The sequence below is a fragment of the Canis lupus genome, chromosome 31, assembly GCF_011100685.1.
Source record: "Canis lupus familiaris isolate Mischka breed German Shepherd chromosome 31, alternate assembly UU_Cfam_GSD_1.0, whole genome shotgun sequence".
Lineage (NCBI taxonomy): Eukaryota > Metazoa > Chordata > Mammalia > Carnivora > Canidae > Canis > Canis lupus.
Window position 1 is genome coordinate 36,993,544 of NC_049252.1, and position 24,001 is coordinate 37,017,544.

Genomic DNA, 24,001 nt, shown 5'->3' on the forward strand with positions numbered 1-24,001 from the left:
TCATGCTCCGGCCGGCTGCCTGTGGTCTGGCCCCCACCTACCCTGCAGCCTGCACAGGCACAGTGCACTCACCCCAGGGCCTTAGCACATGCCATTCTTGGGTCTCCCCAACACCCCCATCTATTTACTGTAACTAGTGAATTCCAACGCTTCAGTGGCATCACTTGATCAGGGGAGCCTTCCACGCCTTAACGTTATTTGCATTCGTGCTTATTTAATGTCTCTCCAGACTACAAATGCCTAATTTTGCAGGTCACAGTTCTCCTAACTTGCAGCACGATACCTGGCGGGGGAAGTCAATATTTGCTGAGTAGGTGAATGGAACAACTAGTCGTGAATGGAACAACTAATCGTCTTAAAGGAGTGGTTACTGTTACAGAAGAGCGAAGGGGTGATGATGGGCAGGAGGCACAGGGAGCTGGGAACAAGCTGGCCCTAAACCCACCTCCTGTATGAATCCAGGATGAATTTGTGCCCCAAATCAAAGGAGGCTGCTGCCAGCAAAGCAGAATGTGTGGGAGAAAGGCAGACCTCCTTAAAGGCAATGCGGTAGGGCAACTGGGTGGCTCAGTGGTTGAGCATCTGCCTTTGGCTCAGGTGGTGATCCTGGGGTCCTGGGATCAAGTCCCACATCGGGCTCCCCGGATGGAGCCTGTTCTCCCTCTGCCTGTGTCTCTCATGAATAAATAAATAAAATATTTAAATAAAAAAAAAAAAGGCAGTGAGGTAAAAGGGATTTTCACAAAGGCAAAAGATGGGAGAGTTTGTGTATCACAGTACAAAGGACACAGAGGGTTAGGGAGAAGAAGAGGAGGAAAAACATTGCAAGGGAGTATTGGGGGGCAAGGTTGCTGCTAGGCAGTAACCACAGGGAAAGCAGGAGACTGCCCCATGTTTCTGAAAATGAATCTGCTATAAACATCATTTCTATTCGACTACACTAGCTGGCACAAAGTCCATGCTCATGGTCTGGGATGTTTTTCAAGCATGCGAATGAATTGACAGTTTCTATTCTGGGCAAGATAATTATACTAAGACCACAGAGATCCTAGAGGGGGGCCAGTCATCACTAGGCTTGGGAGCAAATTCAGCTTTCTTTACAGTCATCACTTAACGCCTTTTTTTTTCGTCACTTACGTCTTATAGAATGTTCCACGACACACCTTCTAACCTAAAATTGACTAGAATATACCTATTTGAACTGATCTTGAAGTTTGACTCCCTTCGTGTTATAAGTTACAACCTTGAAAAATTAGTACAAGTTTTTTAAGCTGTCGAGACTGAACAATAAAGATTTAAGAGGAATCGTGCATTGTATCACAAGACGCAGAGCACGTATACATGAAAACTTAGAGTTGTGCTTGATCATCACACGTGAACACACCCTAGTCATTTTGATCTTTTTGAGGTGATGAGCCATGAGCCTCGCATTCTGAATCCTTACAGTACTTGAGCCAATGAGATGTATTTGCCTAAATATCTTTTTCTCAGCAAATTCCAGGTTAACCCAAACCTTTTCTTTGTAACTTTTTTTTAAAGATTTTATTTATTTATTTATTCATGAGAGACACAGGCAGAGAGAAGCAGGCTCCATGCAGGAACCCCTGTGTGGGACTTTATCCCGCTACTCCGGGATCACACCCTGAGCCAAAGGCAGACACTCAACCAGTGAGCCACCCAGGCGTCCCTTCTCTGTAACTTTTAATCAAGTCTGAATTGAAATGGTTTTAAGCTTATTTCAGTTTTCACAATTTTCCCTTTTGTACCTCTTCTGATGCTACATCAGTTTATTTTGTATGTGCTATCAGAAGTTAATGCAGGAGCACAGATGTGTTGCTTAAGGGGTCTTTACCACCATTCCTGTTATGTATAGATGTAAACCATTTCAGCATTAATATGATGTGTTGATATATTTTTTAAAGATTTTATTAATTTATTCTAGAGAGGCACAGAGAGAGAGAAAGAAGCAGACACACAGGCAGAGGGAGAAGCAGGCTCCATGCAGGGAGCCTGATGTGGGACTTGATCCCAGGGCCCCAGAATCACACCCTGGGCCCAAGGCAGACGCTTAACTGCTGAGCCACTCAGGTGTCCCGATGTGTTGGTATTTTACTATCTAATGTCTTTACCATATTACCCAAAACCCACAACTCAAATTTCAGTTCTGTAAAATTGGGCTGGTTTTTTTGTTTGTTTGTTTGTTAATGTAGCTAGTAAAGTTATAAGCAAGTTTTTACCTCTGAAATTTGCAGAATGATGAGGGTACATTCATCATTTACAGCTTGGATAGAAATGGGAGCCATTGGCTTTTGGGGCATTTCCCTTGGCAATTTTCTCAAAGAAGTCCGCTCTGTTAACAGCAGTTGTAGTTAATAACTTTTAGTAACTGTACTAGTAATTGTATATGTTTTTCCCTTGTCACAATAATACATAATAAATACGTAACAAGTAACAGAGCAACAAATTGTGTAGCCTAAAACAGTGATCATTTACTTAGCTCAGTTCTGGGGGTTGGCCATTTGGGCGGGTCTTAGCTGGATGGTTCCTCTAGCGTTGTCTGGTCTTTGCTCGTGTGTCCATGGCCTGCCATCTGGTTGGAAGAGAACTGGCTGGTCTAGGATGGCCTGGGACAGCTTGTCTCTACTCCATGTCATCCCCCAGGAGGAGACTGGGCCTTACCTACATGGCAGGCACAGTCAAGAAAAAACTCTGTCCTTATGAGGTCCAGGCATAGAACGGCTGTGCTGTTGCTTCCGACACCCTCTTGGCCAAAACAAGACAAAAGGGCAACAAGGTCCAAAAGGGGGAAAAGAAACCCCTTCTTGGTGATAGGAGCATCAAAGGCACATTACAAAGGGCCTGGATAAAGGGAGGGGTGGAGAATTGAGGCCATGTTGTGGTCAAATCTACTACAGTCCATCCTTTGGCCCCAATTATTCACATTTCTCCACCAAAAAAACACTCACCTCCTCCCAAGTCTCACCCAATCCCCATACCATACTCAGAATGCAGGGTTTCATGATCCATATACTAGGTTGAATGGGGCTCCTCAGGTAGCTCCTCTTGATCCACAGACAGGTAAACTAAAGGTATCATTTATCTGCCCCTGCACAGCATACAGTGGTCAAAGGGGAAAGGACCACCCAGTGAATACTTCCATTTGAAAAGGGAAAGAATGGGGCAGCCCCGGTGGCCCAGTGGTTTAGCGCCGCCTTCAGCCCAGGGTGTGATCCTGGGGACCCAGGATCCAGTCCCACGTCAGCTCCCTGCATGGAGCCTGCTTCTCCCTCTGTCTGTGTCTCTCTGCCTCTCTCTCTCTCTGTCTATCGTGAATAAATAAATAAATAAATAAATAAATAAATAAATAATAAATCTTTAAAAAAATAAAAAGGAAAAAGAAAAATATGCCCTTTAACAACTCTGACACTCTTACTGCCCTTAGTAAATTGGGGACCCAGAGGCCTTTTTCACTTTAAACTGTCCAATGCCCTGAAGGCGATGCTCTGTTCCATACAATGCCCTTAAAAACTTTGTGGGCATTGTGGGGGGCAGCCCCGGTGGCACAGCAGTTTAGCGCCGCCTTCAGTCCAGGGCGTGATCCTGGAGACCACAGATGGAGTCCCACGTCAGGCTCCCTGCATGGAGCCTGCTTCTCCCTCTGCCTGTGTCTCTGCCTCTCTCTCTCTCTCTCTGTGTGTGTGTGTGTGTGTGTGTGTGTTTCATGAATAAATAAATAAAATCCTTATAAAAAAAGAAAACTTTGTGGGGATGCCAGCATCGTGGCTGAGTAACGATACCCATTGCCAAGTCCCCCCACCCGACAACGGCCTAGCGTCCATCCCCAGACGGGGCGCCCTTGTGGGGACTGTGGGACCCAGCCCCACACACCAAGGAAGCCAGGAAGCGTCTGGCCCACCCATGTGTCCGGTAATAGACACCTCCGCTTTGGTCCCAGCTCTGAAGCTTACAGTGGCCCATGAAGTGGCTCCACCTCCTCTTGGCCATGGTCTGGGAGCCTCTGGAAAACACCATCCTAGACAACACCCCCCCCAAACGAAAGGGCTTTTGTGGGAGTCCAGGTTTCCAGTGGACAAATTTCAGCACATCATTAGAACAACAACAACAACAACAAAAAATATATATATATATATGAGTTTGAGGCACTGGAGAGGGTAAGAGGATCATTGCCCATGTCATCCTTCCCCCCAGGCCCTACTTAGCATCGAGAGAGAGCTGCTCAGCCCATGGTTTCTCCCACAGGGGAAAGAGAGAGCGTGTGAGTGAACACCTGACTCCCCCAAGTGTGTGAGATGCTGCCAAAGACACCCATGTCTCTCTCGCCCCTTCCAGAGTATGAGCCACGAGTACTTGAGGGCAGGAAGAGCTAGGCGAGCCCAGATAGGGCTCCCAGGGGCAGGAAAGGGACCCCAACATCACCCACTCCCTTGTGACTCTGATCAAGAAGCCTGCCCAGGAGCCACTAGGGACACCTTGCCCACAGGTCCCCCCCAGCGCCCCATGCACCTCACGCCCACACACTCCCACCCTGTGACCGGCTCCCTGTGTGCACCCCCAACAGCACTGAGAGTGAGTTCTGGCAAAACGGGCCCAAATCCGCGGGTCGGGGAGAGACCCTCTTGAGCCTTAGCACCCTTGAGAAACCAGGGAAGCTGTGGGTGCCCGGCCTGGTCAGTTGCGGGCTGGAGAAGGCACACAGGCTTCAGAGTCGGCCACCAGAGGGAGCAGGAAACGCGGAGGAGGCCTGCCATGGCCCCGGATCCCCAGCAGGCCGGGAGCGGGGTTCTCTCCCAAAGGCAGGGAGTAAAGTCCAGAGGACGTGGGGGCCACTTCAAATGGGAACACAGCAACGCCGGACTTCAAGGAACATGCAAAATCAGAGAAACACGAAGGGGACGCCTGGGTGGCTCCGTGGTCGAGCGTCTGCCTTCAGCCCAGGGCGTGACCCCAGGGTCCTGGGATCGAGTCCCAAGTCCGCATGGGGCTCCTTGCAGGGAGCCTGCTTCTCTCTCTGCCTCTGCCTCTCCCCCTGCTCATGCTGTCTCTCTGTTTCTGTCTCTCTCTCTCAAATAAATAAATAAAATGTTTTTTAAAAATAATAATTGATGAGCAGCCCTGGTGGCTCAGCAGTTTAGTGGTGCCTTGGGTCCAGGGGGTGATCCTGGAGTCCCAGGATCGAGTCCCACATCAGGCTCACTGCATGGAGCCTGGTTCTCCCACTGCCTGTGTCTCTGCCTCTCTCTCTGTGTTTCTCATGAGTAAATAAACAAAATCTTTAAATAATAATAATAATAATAATAATAATAATAATAATAATTGACGCAGGATGCCTGGGTGGCTCAGTGGTTGGGCATCTGCCTTTGGCTCAGGGTGTGATCCCAGGGTTCTGGGATCGAGCTCCACATTGGGTTCCCTGCATGGAGCCTGCTTCTCCCTCTGCCTGTGTCTCTGCCTCTCTTTCTATGTGTCTCTCATGAGTAAATAAATAATCTTTTTTTAATAATCTTTTTTTGATACATATATATTTGTAAAATATATCAAGTATATAAACACTTGATATATATCAAGTCATTACATTGTATACTTTAAACTTATATAACATTATGTATCAATTATATTTCAATAGAGCTGGAAAAAAAAGAATCTCCTTAAAAAAAAAAGTCACTGGTATTTTCCCATCTGATGTGGTTTTGACATGTTGTTGGTTGACTTACATTTTCCCCAAAAAATATGAGATGAAATCCCAACCCCTGGTACTTGAAATTTGACCTTATTTGGAGAGAGTCTTTACAGAGGATTTCAAATTCAAATGATGTCATCAGAGTGGGCCCCAATCCAGGATGATTTGTGTCTTTACAAAAAGAGGAAATTTAGACACAGAGACAGACATGCACAGAAGACAGACACTCTAAGAGAAGCCACGTGAAGACAGGCAGAGGTTGGAGCGACGCGGCTACAAAGCAGGCAGTGCCAGGGGTTGGCGGCCACCCCAGAAGCTCGGAAGAGGCAGAGAAGGGGTCTGCCCAAGGTCTCTGAGGATGCCGTTCCTGCCGCCACCTTCTTTTAGGACTGCATCCTCCAGGACGGTGGGACGATAAACGTCTGTTGTCTTAAGCCACCCAGGTTGTGGTCCTTTGTTACTGCGGCTCTAACAAACTGATACAACCTACATTTTTATTTTGAGGACAGTGGTGCTCTATCAGCAAGTTCTTCCTCCAGGGCAGCGCTCAGCTATTCACCCGTCCTTGGTAGGACATTTGGCCATTAGAGAGTAAGAAAGGGGGATGCCAGGGTGGCTCAGTGGCTGTGCATCTGCCTTCGGCTGGGGTCATGACCCTGGGGTCCTGGGATCGAGTCCCGCATCGGGTTCCCCGCAGGGAGCCTGCTTCTCCCTCTGCCTGTGTCTCTGTCTCTCTCTGTGTGTCTCTCACGAATAAATAAATAAAATCTTAAAAAAAAAAGATAGGTAAAGCTCCAGTAATGGCCTGCTTGATGAGGTGGGAGGAGAAACATGAAGGCATTGAGCTGGGTTATATATACGAGATCCATACACACAGCATCCTGCCAAAAAAACCTATTCATCATTTCGGTACATAGAAGATAGAATTTCTAGTAGTATTGGAATCTGTATCTTTTCCATTAAAAAGTGGGCATCTAAAACTACCATATAACTTTTGGGCACCAAATAAAACAAGCCACTTAGGGTTTTTTGTTTTTGTTTTTAAGATTTTATTTATTTATTCATGAGAGACACAGAGGCACAGGCAGAGGGAGAAGCAGGCTCCACGCAGGGAGCCTGACGTGGGACTTGATCCCAGGTCTCCAGGATCACGCCCTGGGCTGAAGGCAGTGCTAAACTGCTGAGCCATCTGGGCTGCCCATAAATAAAATCTTAAAAAAAAAATGAGAACACAAGTCCCAAGGCTCCCTCCATGTGGACCTCACCCGTCCCCCCACCCCCCCTCCAGAGGTAGTGGCTTGTCCATGTTAGTGAGTAGGAAACTATGTATTCTGGATATCAATTCAGTAGGAGTTAAATGATTTCCCAGTGTGTGGCTGGTCTTTTTACTTCCTATAGCACCTTCTGCTAAACAGGATTTTCAGTTTTATTTTTTTTTATTTTTTTTTATTTTTTATTTATTTATGATAGTCATATAGAGAGAAAGAGAGAGAAGCAGAGACACAGGCAGAGGGAGAAGCAGGCTCCATGCACCGGGAGCCTGACGTGGGATTCGATCCCGGGTCTCCAGGATCGCGCCCTGGGCCAAAGGCAGGCGCCAAACCTCTGCGCCACCCAGGGATCCCAGGATTTTCAGTTTTAATATAAATAGCCCGGAATGTCCTGGGCCATGGGAAGTATGTGTGTGTTTTAACCCCAAATTCAAGAGAGGGTAGGCCTTGGGACACTTCTTTCCCCATTCAGTGCCCCGGCTGAGATAGACACATTTCCCCATGACCTTTCTTTGTAAGCCAGGGGCTTTGCCCTCATTCACCCTGTCCCTGAGGGAAGCTCCGCAAGGGCCTCCTGCTGCACTTCCCAGTCCACTCCCAGTGCTCATGGCTCCAAAGTCCTGTTTCCTCCTGACATCAGTTCAACCACGAATTTTATTTTTTATTTTTTATTTTTTTCAACCACGAATTTTAAATGAGATCAACAAAGGCTCCCAGGGCAATGGGGGCTTCTTGTGTTTTTTGCTTTGTTTTGGTCCCTGGGGACACACACTTCCTGTGGTCCAGGACATTCCAGACTATGAAGGAAATGATCACACTAGACCCAGAGAGGTGGCACTCAGCCTGGTGGACACAAACCAACCAAATCAATTCAGAAGTAGTGCACACTCAACCCAGGGCTTGGGAATTGCCACAGGGAAGAGCCCAGAAATGCATGAGTTTCAAGCACATCAGTGCTCAGCAATTATGGACAAGAGCCAGCAGAGACAACAGAACTGCACATGGGAACAGAATCGTTCATTGGAAATTATGCTCGTGATGTTTTACCCAGCACTGAGAAATATTCTAATATATTTTCAGGATATCGAGTGTCCAGATAGTCCCAGGGACAGTCCCAGATAGTCACTACATGTTAAAACAGTTTAGAGGCGCCCGGGTGGCTCAGGCAGTTGAGCATCTGACTCTTGGTTTCTGCTCAGGTTATGGAATCGAGCCCCAAGTCAGGTTCCATGCTCAGTAGGGAAGTTACTTCCTCCTCCCTCTGCCACTCTCTCTGTGAGCACATGCTCGCTTGCTCTTTCTCTCTCTCAAATAAATAAATAAATCTTTTTTAAAAACCCATAATTTAAAAAAATAAATAAAAAATAAAAACACATAATTTAGAGATCCCTGGGTGGCTCAGCGGTTTAGCGCCTGCCCAGGGCGTGATCCTGGAGACCCGGGATTGAGCCCCACGTCGGGCTCCCTGCACGGAGCCTGCTTCTCCCTCTGCCTGTGTCTCTGCCTCTCTCTCTGTGTCTCTCATGGATAAATAAATAAAATCTTAAAAAAAAAAAAACCCTTTATATCCACATAAAACATGAGGATCTTCCCTGTGATCTCGACAACCTAACACTCTCTTCATTTAAAAAAAATCCACTTAATTTAAAACACATAAAATTAAGTTGTATTACTTTACCTAGAAAAATGGCATAATACATCTCATTTGGGGCTTAAAAAAATGCGTGTATTAGACAAAATGCAGAGCTATGGCATGTGTGAGGATGGCAGGACACCTGAGTATTTTTATTTTCCTTTTTGGCCTAAACGCCTTTGAGTTCAGGGTTGGTCCAAGTGCTGCTCCATTTTCTAGTTATCTTAAAAAGTAATCTGCACTTAGGAGACCAAAGTTGGATATGTAGTAATTTAGAGAGTTCTTTAAGTGATTAATAAGGAAATATAGATAAACATAAATTTTTGAGGTTTTCATTTAAAAATGCTGAGTAGATACTTGCTAGAGCTCCATGCTGGGGTGATGGGTGCAGGAGAAACAAAATCTAGTCTATGGTTTTCCAGATGATTAGAAAATACAATCTGGGGGCACCTGGGTAGCTCAGCAGTTGAGCTTCTGTCTTCGGCTCAGGGTGTAATCCCAGGGTCCTGGAATCGAGTGCCGCATTGGGCTCTCTGCATGGAGCCTGCTTCTCCCTCTGCCTGTGTCTCTGCCTCTCTCTTTGTTTCTCATGAATAAATAAATAAAATCTTAAAAAAAAAAAAGAAAAAGAAAATACAATCTAAAGGGCACTTGGGTGGCTCAGTTGGTTAAGTGTCTGCCTTCGGCTGAGGTCATAATCTCAAGGTCATGGGATGGAGCCCTGAGTCAGGCTTTCTGCTCAGTGGGAAGTCTCTTTCCCTCTCTCCCTCTTCCTCTGTCCTCCCCCTGCTTGTGCTCTCTGTGTCAAATAAATAAATAAAATCTTTAAAAAAAATACTATGTATAAGAAAAATAGAAAATAGGATATAATCCCCTCTCCACAAATACTCATGAAAGCACTAACCCTCTCTGGCCTCTGCATCCTGGATTTTTCTGCAACACCTTCTATTTGCCTCTTGCACTTGGCCCTGTCCTTTCCATCCTCTTTGACCTACCATGGTGTAGGCCTACCTCCACCACCCTACCTGACTGCATTAGCTTCCTGCTAGGTCCTGCTCCCTCTAGGCTCAGACCTTGGTCTTCCACATCTTTGCCATAGTCAACCTTCACACACTCCTGTTGCTTCTTTGAAAACCACCAACAGGGCTCCCCACCACTCAGCAAGTCTCTTCTTCCCCAGGGTTCCCACCACCAGATGTGCCCTCTCCTAACCACCACTCTGGCTGGCGACCACTCTGGTCCCAAAGGCGTTGGCCTTCTCATTGTATTCCCGAGGCTGACCATTTCAGCTACCTTGAGCTGAATGTGCTGGCTGCTGGTGGGAGGAAATTAGGGCTCCGGCCCCCGTGAGGGGTGTGATGTGGACCTTCCCAATTCCAGGCCAACTTCCCCACGTGGCAGCTGTGGCTTTGCACCTTCAAGGTGCTCAGTCACCTTTGAAAGAAGCAGGCTGCACAAACACGAGTGTGAGCTTTCCACTGGAGACACGGGAGTGAATTGGGCTTGAGCAAAGAGTAATTAATTCTGTTATCATGGTGATCCCTTCTCTTGCAGAGACAAAGGAGGATCCCTTTGTCACTGTGATGGTGAGACCTCAGGTGGTCCCTCTGCTCGGGGACCTCCGGTGGCTGGTGGCAGGCCTGGTGGCAGGCCGCAGGGCATTGGCAGGGCTCCAGGGTCCCCTCTGGAAGGGTGTCTGCGCATGTACGCCGCCTGGATGGAGTGGAGTCAGAGGTGGGGGCCGGGGGCCGGTGGGGGCCGGGAGCTCGGCTACCTGCCTGCACTGCCAGCCATGCACGTTCAGGTAAAGTAAAGCGTGCATCTCTGACCCTCCGAGCTCCGGCCCTGGTGCAGTCCCGGGCCCGGAGCGCGCCCAGGGTCCCGCCCCAGGCTGCAGACGGCGTGTACATCGCCGGACCGGGTGGGACCGGGCGCCGCGGGGCTCCGAGCGCAGCACACACGGCTCGGGGGCAGAACCAGGGCTGCCGGGCGCAGGGACACCAGCACACGCTGCGCCCCGCCTCCAAGACCGCGACCCCGCAGGAGCGCTCGGCGGCCGCGCTGGCTCCGCCCATCCCATCCCCGCCCCGGCCGGCCGGTGATTGGCAGCTCCGCCCGGGGGCGTGGCCTGAGGCGCCGCGAGGGGTGCCGGGATGCGCCGGCAGCCTCCAGCCCTCGGCCCCGCCCCGTCCCGCCCCTCTGCCTGCCTGTGATTGGTGCTCTCGGCGCAGGGGGCGGGCCCGCGGCCCGTGGTGCGCGCGCTGTGGTGACGTCAGTCCGGGTGCGACCGCAGCCGGGCCAGGCCCTGGTGCGGGCGTCCCCGGTGTCACCGTCATGGCGGCGTCGCTTCTGCTGCGGGAAGGACGGTCCGCGGCGCTGAAGGTAAAGGGGAGCCCGTGTAGGGCCGGGGCGTGGCGGCCTCTCCAGCCGTCCCGGTGGGCGGTCGGCCCGCATGCGGGGCGCAGGAGAGGGCGCGGGGCGGAGGGGCGGGCCTGGGCCGGGCCACGGCCCCTTGGAGGAGGACCCCGGTCACCTGGGGAGCCCGGGGCGTGCGGGGCGGGGCCGGGCCGGGCCGCGGGCAGGTGCGAGGGCTCCCAGGTGTCAGGGGCGCCAACCACGGCGTCTGCACCTCTCGTGTAGGCCGGGAGGGGGAGGCAGGAGGGCTGACCTGGTCGCTTCCCCGGCAGCCCCGGGGAAGCCCGCTTACCTGACCCCATCCGTCTGTGAAAACAGGAAGGGAGGGCTTTCCTCTAACCCGGAGGGAAAAAACGTAAAGCCGTTTCACTGTATTTAAATTTTTAGATGTCTCTCGCTGCAAAAGCACCAACTCTTCATTGCAAAGTGGAGTATAGACGTCGGAGGGGGGGGGGTCTATTTCAGTTAGTCCTTGAAACACTTGGTTCTGGGGCACCTGGGGGCTCAGTGGTGGAGCATCTGGCTTTGGCTCAGATCGTGACCCCGGGGTCCTGGGATCGAGTCCTGCATCGGGCTCCCTGTAGGGAGCCTGCTTCCCTTTTTTTTTTTTTTTCTTTTTTTTTTTTAAGATTTTATTTATTTATTCATGAGAGACACAGGCAGAGGGAGAAGCAGGCTCCCTACAGGGAGCCCGACGTGGGACTCGATCCCAGGACTCCAGGATCACGCCCTGGACTGAAGGCAGCGCCAAACCGCTGGGCCACCAGGGCTGCCCAGGAGCCTGCTTCTCCCTCTAAGTCTCTGCTTCTGTGTGTGTCTCATGAATCAATGAATAAAACCTTTAAGAAAGAAAAAAAAACAAACAAACCTGATTCCAAATGGTTGTTTGAGCTTTCATGTATACACAGAGGCATGCACTTGCAGTCATAAACGTAGAAAACACATTTTCCTCTTTGCATATAAAGGAGAGGCCCCTCTGCTGTATCTATATCCAGCTTCTAGAAGTGCCCAGCAGGTAATAGCTGTTAGTAAATACATGCTCGGTGAGTTATCAGTGATAGTTTGTTTTCCAATTATGATTTTTTTTTTAAGATTTTATTTATTCATTCATGAGAGACACAGAGAGAGAGGCAGAGGCATAGGCAGAGGGAGAAGCAGGCTCCATGCGGGGAGCCCGACGTAGGATTCATCCCGGGTCTCCAGGATCACGCCCTGGGCTGAAGGCGACGCTAAACCGCTGAGCCACCCGGGCTGCGCCCAATTATGATATATTGTAAACAGTTTGGGAGTAATCATTATTTATCCACATCATTGTTAACAACCAGATAGTATTTCTTCTACTTAGCTTTGTAAGTACAGGAAAACATTTTACAAAAAGAATCGGTATTGTGTTGGCTAACAGGTAATCGGGGACGACAAAAAAGTGTGCACGGGAGAAGCTGTTTTGACGTTTTCCTGGAGTTACATAGCTAATAGTGACTGTCCTGTGGTTATCTTTCTTGCAGCTCCTTTTTTTTGTTTTGTTTTGTTTTTTTTTTTTTTTTTGTATTTTCGCAAATTTCTGTAATACACGTTATGGAAATGGTGATAACAATATACCATTTGGATGCACGTAGTATTTCTATGTTGTAATGGATCCTAAGTGATGTTACCCTAAAATGTCCATATTTGTTCATTCTTCTGTCAGATTATGCTCCTCGAAGCACGAGTATTTCGAGGACTTGCTTCCACGGTTTCTCTCTGTGCAGAATCAGGGAAGAGCGAAAAGGGACTGCCACCAAATCCCAAGAAGCAAAGTCCACCAAAAAGTAAGATTTTAATGATAGTCATAAGGGAAAGATAATGCAAAATAAATAAGTCTGTTTTCCAAGCATGAAAAGTTTTACTGACCACATAATTTGATTCATCTCCAGCAGTGTCCAGATTATAATCAGAAATAAAATCCATGCAGATTTTAGACCAAACACATCAGTAACGAAACAGTCTTTGACTCGGTGTTTAGCCCCAAACCAGTTTTGTCTGTTTTCTAAGTGCCTTACTCTAACACATAGCAAGGGGATACAGAGGGCAAAGGCTGGGGTGCGTAGATCGCCCTAGTATCGTACTGTAGCCCACACTCCCATGGTAGCTCTGAACCCCATCTTGCTTCCCCCAACTGTGGCTTTTCTCATTGTCTCTGAAACTCACATGTGGCCTCCCGGGCTCTGGTTGGCCATAGCCCAGGGTTGTAGGCATCCTCTTATGACAGTAGAGAGGGAGTTAGGGCAGGCACCATTTTCCATTACAACTCACTTTGATGCAGCATGATATCTGATCTGTGTCCAGCTCTTTCCATAGTCATTTTGACTGTTATTGCTGTTTTTTACTTTTTTTCCTCCTAAATACCAATGTAGCATATCCTCACGGAAAGAGAATAGAAAATGCAACAGTATATTTTTAAATACTTCTCTTGTGGGAATTTTATTTTCTACTCCCGATTCCTTACTAATGACTGATTTACAGGGGTGCCTGGCTGGCTCAGTCAGAGGAACACATGACTCTCAGTCTCAGGGTTTAGTTCGAGCCCCATGTTGCGAGTAGAGATTGCTTAAAAATGAAATCTTAAAAAAGAAAAAAAGTGAAGATGTATATGTACAGTCTCTGCAAACCTTGATTTTCATATGTGGTTCAGAATGGTAAGTTGAATTTATCTTATTTTCATCAATATCATTTCCTCTGTTTGAATATTTAAATATTTAAAAATACTTAGATATTTTTTTGTTTTGTCGCTTCTTGGTGTGCACACAAAAGCACTGGTAGGTTTCAGAATATTGGCCCATTGTGGATTGCTGGCCCCCGACTGCCTTTCATGCCCTAAGCACATCATTGCTGGAGGCCTGAATTCAGCTCAGTTTAATTCTGTTTGACTCAGAATGTTCTGTTCTGTGTAACTCAGTCTGTATTGGCCTCACTTTTATTTCTTTTTAAGATTTATTTATTCATTCATGAGATATACAGAGAGAGAGGCAGAGACACAGGCAGAGGGAGAAGCAGGCTCCCTGCAGGAGCCCCATGTGGGACTTGATCCCAGGACCCCAGCATCACAGTCTAAGCTAAAGGCAGATGCTCAGCCACTGAGCCGCCCAGGTGTCCCTTGCCTCACTTTTAAATCCAGTGTTCTGTCTCTCTCTTCCTCATGTTTTTAAATAGAGATCTTAAAAATTAGGACTCTTTTTTTTTTTTTTTTTAAAGAGCCACAGTACCTTGATCACTCCTAAAAAATGTTTACAACCAGACTGTCAGTTCAGTTCTGTATTATGCCCGGCACATTTTTGACATTCTTTCAGTGTTTACTGCTGATTGGCTGCATCTCATCACTAATGTTCTCGCTGCGTTTGGTGAATTTTTAGTCTTGTCTCTGCAATCCTACATCATAGATTTATGAAACTGGACTAGTGGCTACGTGAGTGGAATAGGGCACTTGGTCATGTGACAGTTTTGGGTGCAGGCATGAGACAGGAACACTGACCTGGGAGTTGGCCTTGGGCCTGTGTAGTTTCTGCCCCTGGAAACCAGTTCCTCCCTGCCTGAGCAGGGCCGGCATGAGATGTGTGTCTGTGTCGTGTCCACCATAGAGTGCTTTCAGGTAGGAAGACAGAATGCTGAACCATACTGTTTTTAAGACATATTGCATTTGTGCCTCATCATTTCAAAATAATTACAATCCCTGTATAAAGAGAAAGAGGGGCGCCTGGGTGGCTCAGTGGTTGAGCGTCTGCCTTTAGCTCAGGTCGTGATCCCGGAGTCCTGGGATCAAGTCCCACATCGGGGTCCCTGCAGGGATTCTGCTCCTCCCGCTGCCTGTGTCTTTGCCTCTCTGTGTGTCTCTCATGAATAACTAAATCTCCCCCCCACAAAAAAAAAAAAGAAAAGAAAGAATACTTCTAAATTGACATGTATGCAGGCCTCAGACTGGTTAAGTGTCGGACGCTGAAATGCCTTTTGCCTGCTAGTGGCACATTGTCAGGTCAACCGCTGTCAACTCTCAGGGGCTTTAGAAGCTCAAGTGGAAGCTTGCACACAGGGTGCTAAGCACTCACCCGTGTGCTCACATCTCTAGTCAGTGCCTGCCTTAGAGGCAGGACCCCAAGGTTACAGAACACCTGCCTTCTGCCCTCCAGAGCTCCAGCTTCTGGTAGCACGTGCTTCCTTCCTGAGGATAGCCCCCAGTGCAGAAACCAGAATCCAGGGTCTCTTTGTAGCCCCCCCTCCTGCAGAAGCGCCTGACTCCCCTACTTTTTTTTTTTAAGATTTTTTAAAAATTTATTTATTAATGAGAGAGAGAGAGAGAAAGGGAGGCAGAGGGAGAAGCAGGCTCGATGCAGGGAGCCCGACATGGGACTCGATCCTGGGACTCCAGGATTAGGCCCTGGGCGGAAGGCAGGCGGCGCTAAACCCCTGAGCCACCACTGAGCCGCCCCTCCCCCCCTCCCCAGGCTCCCCTGGCTCCCCTACCTCCCCTACTTTGATGTTACTTTGAATCTAGGCACTAGGCTGTTTTGCAACAATCAGTACTAAATCATTGACTAACTCCAGTGTTGCTTTTTAAAGAATCTGTCAAGAAGCCAAAGTTAATTATCCATTTCCAGTCCTTACTTCAGCTTGAAAAGTGAGAAATCTCTGGAAATAGGGATTTGTTGTATTTAATTCTAACCAACAGTGCGAGGCACTGTTCCAAGCACTCCATATATTATCTTATCTGGTCCTCAGAACTCCGTGAGTGGATACTATTAGTAACCCTGCATTATGGATGAGAAAGTAGAGGGAGGAGATCCATGAGCTGCCTGAGGTCACACATAGGTCAGTAGTGGAGCGAGACGTGAACCCCAGCAGTGAGGCCCCACCATCTGTACTTTTAATCACTGTACTGTCTTGCCTCTGGAAAAAAAATCTTGATTCTCGTGTATTCATTAAAAAAAACAACACTTTATAGTTCTGTACATGTAAAAAAAAAGTTTTAGCATGTAAAAGTTGAGTATTCTTTCATGTCGTCAAAATATTCCTTTGTTTTGGAGTGTGCTTTGTTTCCAAGATTAGTTTTGTGACCCAGTGACAGGATATGAAAGAATTCTAAGATAGCTAATCTATTTCAAACACCAATACATCATTTTTGCTTTGATAGGGAGGCCGCTAGGGATGCACTGGTGGCTCAGTAGGTAGACCACACGACTCTTGATATCAGGGTCATGAGTTTGAGCCCCACTTTGGGTGTAGAGATTACTTAAAATCTTTTTTTTTTTTTAAGATTTTATTTATTTATTCATGAGAGACAGAGAGAGAGAGAGAGAGAGAGAGAGAGGCAGAGATACAGGCAGAAGGAGAAGCAGGCTCCATGCAGGGGGCCTGATGTGAGACACAATCCCTTGTCTCCAGGATTAGGCCCTGGGCTGAAGGCGGCACTAAACCACTGAGCCACCCAGGCTGCCCACTTAAAATCTTTAAAAAAGAAAATAAATAAATAAAAGCTTTAATCAGGAGACCACTAAAAACTTGAAGGTCATGCCCTCACTTTTCAACTGAGCTGAAAAGATTTGGGATGTGGAAGTTGTTTTGAGAAGAAATAGAGAAGCAGTAAGACTTGTCCCGGTGCTGTTACTGGTATTCATAGCCCTTAATTGTGTGTAGGCTGGTATGGTCATTTGTATGGTCTCTGACAGAGTAGAAACAGTCCAGGAAAGTCTTCGACTTGTGCAGTGTGATGTGCCTCCTCGGTTGACTTAACTTAGGTAGTGTGGTGTTTTCATATACTTGTTTTTCAAGGAAGGTCAGCATCAAACTAAAACATAGAGTATATGGGCATCCTGCCTCAAGGTGAAAGTAAGGGACCTCATGAAAACAGACCGGTAAGGTCATAAAGGGAAAGCCATTGTTCCTCTGCATGATGAGCCTGTTTTCACGGTGACGACATTCTGCTCTGCACGGTTGAATGCAGACGTGATCTGCACCCTGGCACTCTGGAACAGCAGTTACTAGCGGCAGCTCCAGATCATTGTGGCAGCTTCCTTCTGAGTCACAAGAGGACACTGGGCCCCTGCTGCAGTGGGTCAGAAATTGGCTCTCATTAAAAATTAGCAAAATGCATCAGTCAGAGAAAGAAATAAAACAGAGGAGCACAGAGGAGGGAGGGAAAAATAAAACAGGATAAAATCAGAGAGGGAGACAAAGCCTAAGAACCTTAGGAAACAGAGAGGGTTGTTGGAGGGCAGGGGCTGGGGGGATGGGGTAGCTGGGTGATGAGCATCAAGGAGGGCACGTGATGTCATGAACACTGGGTGTTATATAAGACCAATGAATCACTGACCTCTACCTCTGAAACCAATGACACATTATATGTTAATTAATAGAGTTTAAATAATATTTTGAAATTTTTTAAAAAAGCATTACTATGTTTTAGTCTATTAGCCTTTCTGTGGAACTCTTCAGTAATTTAGCATGAATAAAAGAAACCTTAAAACATTCTTATTACGTATTACAGAAATTTTCTTTTCAAACAGAATTTCTAAATGATACCACTGTTAATCCCATTTGAAATTTTCTTTCCTTTTTTTTTTATTAAAGATTTTATTTATTTATTCTTAAGAGAGAGTGTGTGTGTGTGTGTGTGTGTGTGTGTGTCAGAGACACAGGCAGAGGGAGAAGCAGACTCCATGGTGGGAGCCCAACATGGGACTCAATCCTGGGTCTCCAGGAGATCCCTGGGTGGCGCAGCGGTTTAGTGCCTGCCTTTGGCCCAGGGCACGATCCTGGAGACCCGGGATCGAGTCCCACATCGGGCTCCTGGTGCATGGAGCCTGCTTCTCCCTCTGCCTGTGTCTCTGCCTCTCTCTCTCTCTCTCTCTCTCTGTGACTATCATAAATAAATTAAAAAAAAAAAAAAATCCTGGGTCTCCAGGATCACGCCCCGGGCCAAGGCAGGTGCCAAACCGCTGATTCACCTGGGTTGCCCTTCTTTTCATTTTTAATAGATAAAAATCAACCTATAATGTAGTTTTGGTAACTTATTTGCAATTTAAAAAATCTCCACAGCACTGTTTTTTTTTCTTAATATTTTATTTATTTATTCATGAGAGACACAGAGAGGCAGAGGTAGAAACCAGCTCCACACAGGGAGCCTGATGTGGGACTTGATCCCAGGTCTCCAGGATCATGCCTGGACCAAAGACAGCGCTAAACCACTGAGCCACCTGGGCTGCCCTCCACAGCACTTTTTGGAAGATTCAGGCATTGTAATTTTTGTATTCAAAGCAGCATATATAAGATATGCCTATTTTAACTTAACTTTTCATTCTCGGAAAATTCTGACCCCACATAAACATGGATGAATGATACAGGTGAGCAGGCAGGCTAGGAGGTTGTGGGGGCCACTAGGGATTTCTGAGCTGATTTAGGTACAGCTGAGAGAAAGTTCAGTACATGTACACTCTTTTCCTCTTTTTTTTTTTTTTTTAAGATTTTATTTAAGAGACAGCAAGAGAGAGCCCAAGTGAGAAGAGGGAGAAGAAGCAGGCTCCCCACAATTCCCAGACTCTGAGATTATGACCTGAGCCATAGGCAGAGGCTTAACCTGGGTGACACCCAGGTGCCCCCCCTTTGTCCCATTTTTAGGTTTAACATGATCCTAGAGCTCTGTGTGAGTTCTGAGAGTTAGCTGCCTCGGCACCTGCTCCGCATTTAGAATGCAGATTCTGGACTGGCATGTAGCCACGGAATCACATGGCATGGAGGAGGTACTACTGCTCCTGCTGATGGTGCTGGTGGAGATGGAGGTGAAGGTGGTGGTGGAGGTTGGTGGGGTTGGTGATGGAGGTAGTAGTGGAGGGGGTGGTCGAGATGGTGGAAGTGGTAGAGAGATGGGTGGGGGTGGAACTGGGGGTAATAGGTGTGATCCTGGGGGTCCTGGGATCAAGCCCTGAGTCTGACTCCCTGCTCAATGGGGAATTTCCTTCTCCCTCTGACTCTGGCCCTACCCCTGCTCATGTTTGCTCACTCTGCTTTTCCCTCAAACAAAATATTTTTGAAAAATAATAATTGAGTCTAAAAAAAATGCAAGGTTTTATATTAGTACTCTTCTCCCCTCCCCCCATTTTAAAACCTGTTGTTTCCAGTGATAGACACATCAAGTTATTTTAGAATTTTTTGGTCATTAAACTTTTCTCTGGCTAAAGAAGCCCCCAGATGACTTGTGATTTTGAAGGACTTCTCCTCCACTCAGGGCATGTTCATTTGTATGACATCATCCCCACTCAGTGATCCCTAGCACTCACACATGTATGTGCACACTCAGATACAAATGAGGCTCTTGTCCCTGCTCTGCTTTGCCGTTTTGTTCATAAGGTTAAGGTTCATCCAGTATGAATGACTTTCTTAATCTTTGAAGATCTTTGTAAAGATTTAAGAAATTACGATTTGTAAAATGTATCATAGTCATTTAGAAATCTCTTTATAGCCTAACTGTTTGAAACTTGGATGAAATCGTTTAAAAATTATCAAAGAAGCCCTCATTGTCAAAAGTGGAGACAAGTTTGTTACTTCTGTTGGTAAAAATCCCTGTTTTTTAAATATTTTGGCTGCAAAGAAAAACATCTGCATTTCTTACTGTTGTCTGTCATGTGGCTTGGCTTTGACCTACAAGTGCATTCCCAGGAAACATTTCTTAGGATGAGTACATTGAAGATTTTATAATAACAAGTTGTTAGTAATAAAATGTCTGTGAGTTACTGATGAATTTAGATTGTTTTGTAAAATATTGAAAATAATATTCCTCTTTATGCCATTTCCTAGATGTAGTGGAACGAAAGGAGAGGGGCAGGCTACTCGCCACCCCAACCGCAGCCGAATTGTCTAAAAACTTGTCTTCACCCAATTCTTACCCGTCAATTGTGAATCGAGGCAGGGTGGTAGCTAGTCCTAGCACCAGTCCCGATGATAGCATGCCATTCACAGATGAAGGGCTTCCAGAGTTTTTATCAAGAAAGACTTTGGTAGAGTTTCCTCAAAAAGTTCTGCCTCCATTCAGAAAACAGGGTTCGGATTCAAAAGTTCCTCAGGAGAGCAAAGGAAGGACAAATGATTCATCATCATCTTCGTCATCTTCAACATCTTCGTCCAGCTCCTCCAGTTCAGACTCCTCCTCGGATTCAGAGTCTGACGAGGAGGGTGATGCCTCCAAGGTTGATCCTCAGATGATGAGCAGGGGCAAAGAAGGGCTTCCAACACCACAGGCCCCCCGTTCCCCTGAAAGTAGAGCCTCCAAAATTGCAACAGCAGCAAGAGAGAAGATCCGGTCACAGCAAATGCAGCCAGATCTCAGCCCTTCAGAGAGGCCCCGTCAGGCAAAGAAGAAAGGGCCCACCGTGAAGCCATCAGAGGACAGAAAAGATGCTAAACCAAAAGCTACAACCCCCAAGTTACAAGCAGATAAAGAGATTGTGAAGCAAAATATAAAGGAAAAACAAATGGAGAAAATACTTAGATCAAGTGAAAAAGATCAAGAAAGCCAAAAGCCACTTGAAGTTAAAAAAACTTTCCCTGACCCCACAAAGTCAGGATTGTCTACACAGCCAGATGTCAGCCCAGCAGCTGGGCAATCGACAGAAAGAACCAAAGAGGCAGGACAGCTGCAAGCATCTCCTGATTCCAGAGAAAGACATTTTGAAAAGCAAGTACTGGAAGGTGACAGGGAGGTGGCATTTCCCCTACCCGACAAGGAAAATGCAGGGAAGCAGGTAACGGGAGGAGTCTTGGAGGCTAAAGAGGAGATTTTGGAAGGTCAGACGCCACTGCAACATCCAAAGCCAGTTCCTGCCCCTGATGCAGGTGTGTTCAAGCAGAAGACCACAGGTCTGGAGCCTGAGGGGAAGGACGGGACGGCTGAAGACGCGATGCCAGGCCTGCAAGAGCAGGACAACACACCGGGTATACCTTCCCTTGTGCCCTCTTGAGAACCTCCTTTCCTGTGCGGGTGGCGGGCCTCTGGAGGCCCCTGCAGGGTGAAGACATGCTCCAGTTAGTCAGACCCCGCAGGAGAAGTCTGCCCCCTTCCACGGCCGTAATTGTGATGACACACAGCCTAGGCACAGCCCCGGGGCCCTGGATGTTTCCTCTGCACTGGAAGCGTGTGCCCTGGGCACTCCCCACCAGCCCACAACCAGTGCCGTTTCTGCCCTCGGGCAGTTCACATCCTCACCCTTAGCCTCGGAGGCTGTCCTCGGAGGCTGTCCACGTGTCCGTTTGGTGAACTTGCAGAGCCTCCTCTTGGCGGAAGGGGTCCTGTGTAACCCCAGAGGCCGTGCTTACCCCCACTGGGAGGGTCTTCTGGGCGGCTACACTGAGCAGTGCTCTTAGATTCCTCGGGTCCGAGGGGACATCCACATGTTAGGAGAGAGACCAGTCAGTGACACAGGGACAGCCAGGAGCAGCTTCAGTCTTCTTTCCACTGGATGACATTTCCTTCTCTGGTTTCCCCAAAATACACAATGGGTGGCTTTGTTTTTCTATACTGAATTTTTATGAAGGGCTACTTCGCGGTCATAAACGTTTAGTGTTTTATTCCTACTATGCTACCGTCTGGCGGTGCCCTGAAGTTTAGAAATGGTGTGTGCTGTAGGTGGGCGGTGGCCAGGCAGTAAGGGAGGGCTCTGGGTTCAGAGCCTGGCTCCGCAGAATATCTGTAAAATGCATTACTAACAAACCCAGCCCCTTCCTGTTGGCTCTGTAGTCCTCCTGAAGCCTCCCCTTGCCTGATTTCCACTACGTGCTAATTGTTGTTACTGGTTGTGTTATGTGGACAGAATTTGTGTTTCCTTCCCTCCGTTTTCTCCCTCTTTCATTAATATGCAAAGTGCCTGCAGTTTCCAGACTGGTCAAGAACCCAAGAACCGCATTTCCTGAGCCTACTGTTGCACTCATCCTGCCATAAATTGGAGAGGAATACCTAAACCTTTAGGACGACGACAGGGTCCACATTGCAAACCATTTTGAAAACAATTTGCTTCTAATTTTTCACGGGTGTGTTCTTTTTCCCACATTCCTTGTGCCTTTTGGAGGCTACAACCACCACCGCCCTGGAGCACAGCCCACGTGTGGGTGTCCCGAAGCAGTCGTCCTAGCTCCTGCCACCTGGCTTCTTGTCCCCTGACGGGATTGATTTTCATATGAGTTTTCTGAACCCACATTTCCCTTCAGTAACCACGCTCCCTGTATTTGCTTTGAAGATGTGCCTACACCATGGGGAGTCTCTGCTCGTTGAGATTGGAAAGGTGTCAGCTCTGAATAAGACATCATTTTTGTTTACTACAACTAAACACATGAAAAACAAAGCTTTGATATGAATTCAAGTAGGGGCACTATTTAGGTTATTTTTTGTGTAGCTCAAGTAGGAGTTGAGAGAGCCCCGATGGCAGAAGCCCAGGATCAGTAGGCACTTCACCCCGCCCTCCACCTGCCGCCCCACATGCCGCACCTCCCATCCCCTTACGCTGCATGTGACGTGGCAGGAGAGCGATATTTCTTTTGCTTCAACCACACACTTTTTTTTTTTTTAACCACACACTTTTAGTTCTTCGACTACCATTCTTTTTCACGTAAAGAAATAAAATCTAGTTTGTATATTTTAGTCTGAATCTAAAGCATACGAACAACTTTTTCAGAAAAAGTTGAAAACTATACACCTTGTTTCCATTTCCCCTTAAGTTGGTATTAATGTTATTAAAACAGGGTCTAATTTTCTTGTACCCAGAGACCTAGTAGAAGGCTCACTTAAGCTTCTGCTTTTGAAAATTGTTTTCTATAAGTGGTTTATTTCTATTATAAGACAGATTTCTAATAGATCAGGTTTTTTTCCTGTATCTTTAAGTGGCCTGAAAGTCCCTCCATAATTGTTATAGGCATTTTCAAAATTCTGCAAAGTACAGGATCTAGAAGTGTATGAAGTAAGGTGTTAAGACATCTCGTAAAAACCATCATGTTGCTCCCACTGTTAAGGCTTTGTGTTTCAGAATCCATTTTCAGCTAATTCCTTTATTTTGCTTCTGAAGATCCTGTTGCTTTCACGGGCTTTTCTTTTCTAATTAGACAGTTTATTATTTCAGGCAGATTGTATGTGACAGATGCTAGATGCTCGGGTGTCTGTGAGCTGAGCCCTGCAGAGGTGCTTCCTGTCCCGTGTTCTCACGGCCTTGCTTTTCCCCACAGAGCCTGCTCAAGCCGAGCCATTCGACAACACCACGTACAGGAACCTCCAGCACCACGACTACACCCCGTACACCTTCTTAGACCTCAACCTGGACCTGTCCAAGTACCGGATGCCTCAGCCCTCTTCGGGTCGGGAGTCGCCTCGCCACTGAGCTCTCCCCTTGAGAGAGTAAACCTATCGGTGTCTGGGCTACAGAAATAAAATCCGCTCCAGCCATGAGGCCTGACATGTATAATCAGTGTCCCTTTTACGGGAAACGGTGAATTAGTTAACACCCATTTAGAAACATCTGTGCACAAGGGATTTTTCTCCCGTGAGCCAGAACCTCAGAAAATTCTAGGCACTTTCCATCACTGTGATCCCACTATGTCGAGTCCCTGGTCAGTTTAATGTTAGTCTCCCTTACCAGCTAAGTGTTAATAAATGTAATAATAACTTCTAATTTGGTAGAACACATTCTCGATAAAGCGAAAGTAGGAGTTTTACTGATTTTAACTATGGTACTGCAAAAGAATTGTAACATTAAGTTCTAGCACTTTGAACAGAATCCTTTTGTTCACTTGAATTCAGGATTAGATGTAAACTCAGGGAAGTTTTCAGCAGTGGGATTAGGGAGCCGTGGAAGTTTTGTAGGGCCCAGCAGAGCAGCACTGTTTCCAGATGGCCATGGTGGACTCTGCGCTGTTTTAGCTACAGTTTCTGGGTTGGCTGAGTAACCTTCCAACACTCATGATAACGTTACTCACGCGCCT

At 47.1% G+C, this 24,001-nt stretch overlaps 1 protein-coding gene across 2 annotated transcripts; it reads left to right on the forward strand.

The window, feature by feature from the left end:
• The first annotated feature begins 10,846 nt into the window (after positions 1–10,846).
• On the forward strand, positions 10,847–23,691 carry NDUFV3 (NADH:ubiquinone oxidoreductase subunit V3). 2 transcript variants are annotated; one of them, XM_038581577.1, is made up of 4 exons: positions 10,847–10,984; positions 12,705–12,825; positions 19,838–20,971; positions 23,249–23,691. In XM_038581577.1, exons 1-4 carry the CDS (start codon positions 10,937–10,939, stop codon positions 23,398–23,400), a joined length of 1,455 nt encoding a protein of 484 aa, XP_038437505.1. In that variant the 5' UTR covers positions 10,847–10,936; the 3' UTR covers positions 23,401–23,691. The 2 variants fall into 2 exon arrangements, with proteins under 2 accessions (XP_038437505.1, XP_038437506.1); XM_038581578.1 differs by lacking the exon at positions 19,838–20,971.
• The last annotated feature ends 310 nt before the right edge of the window (positions 23,692–24,001 follow it).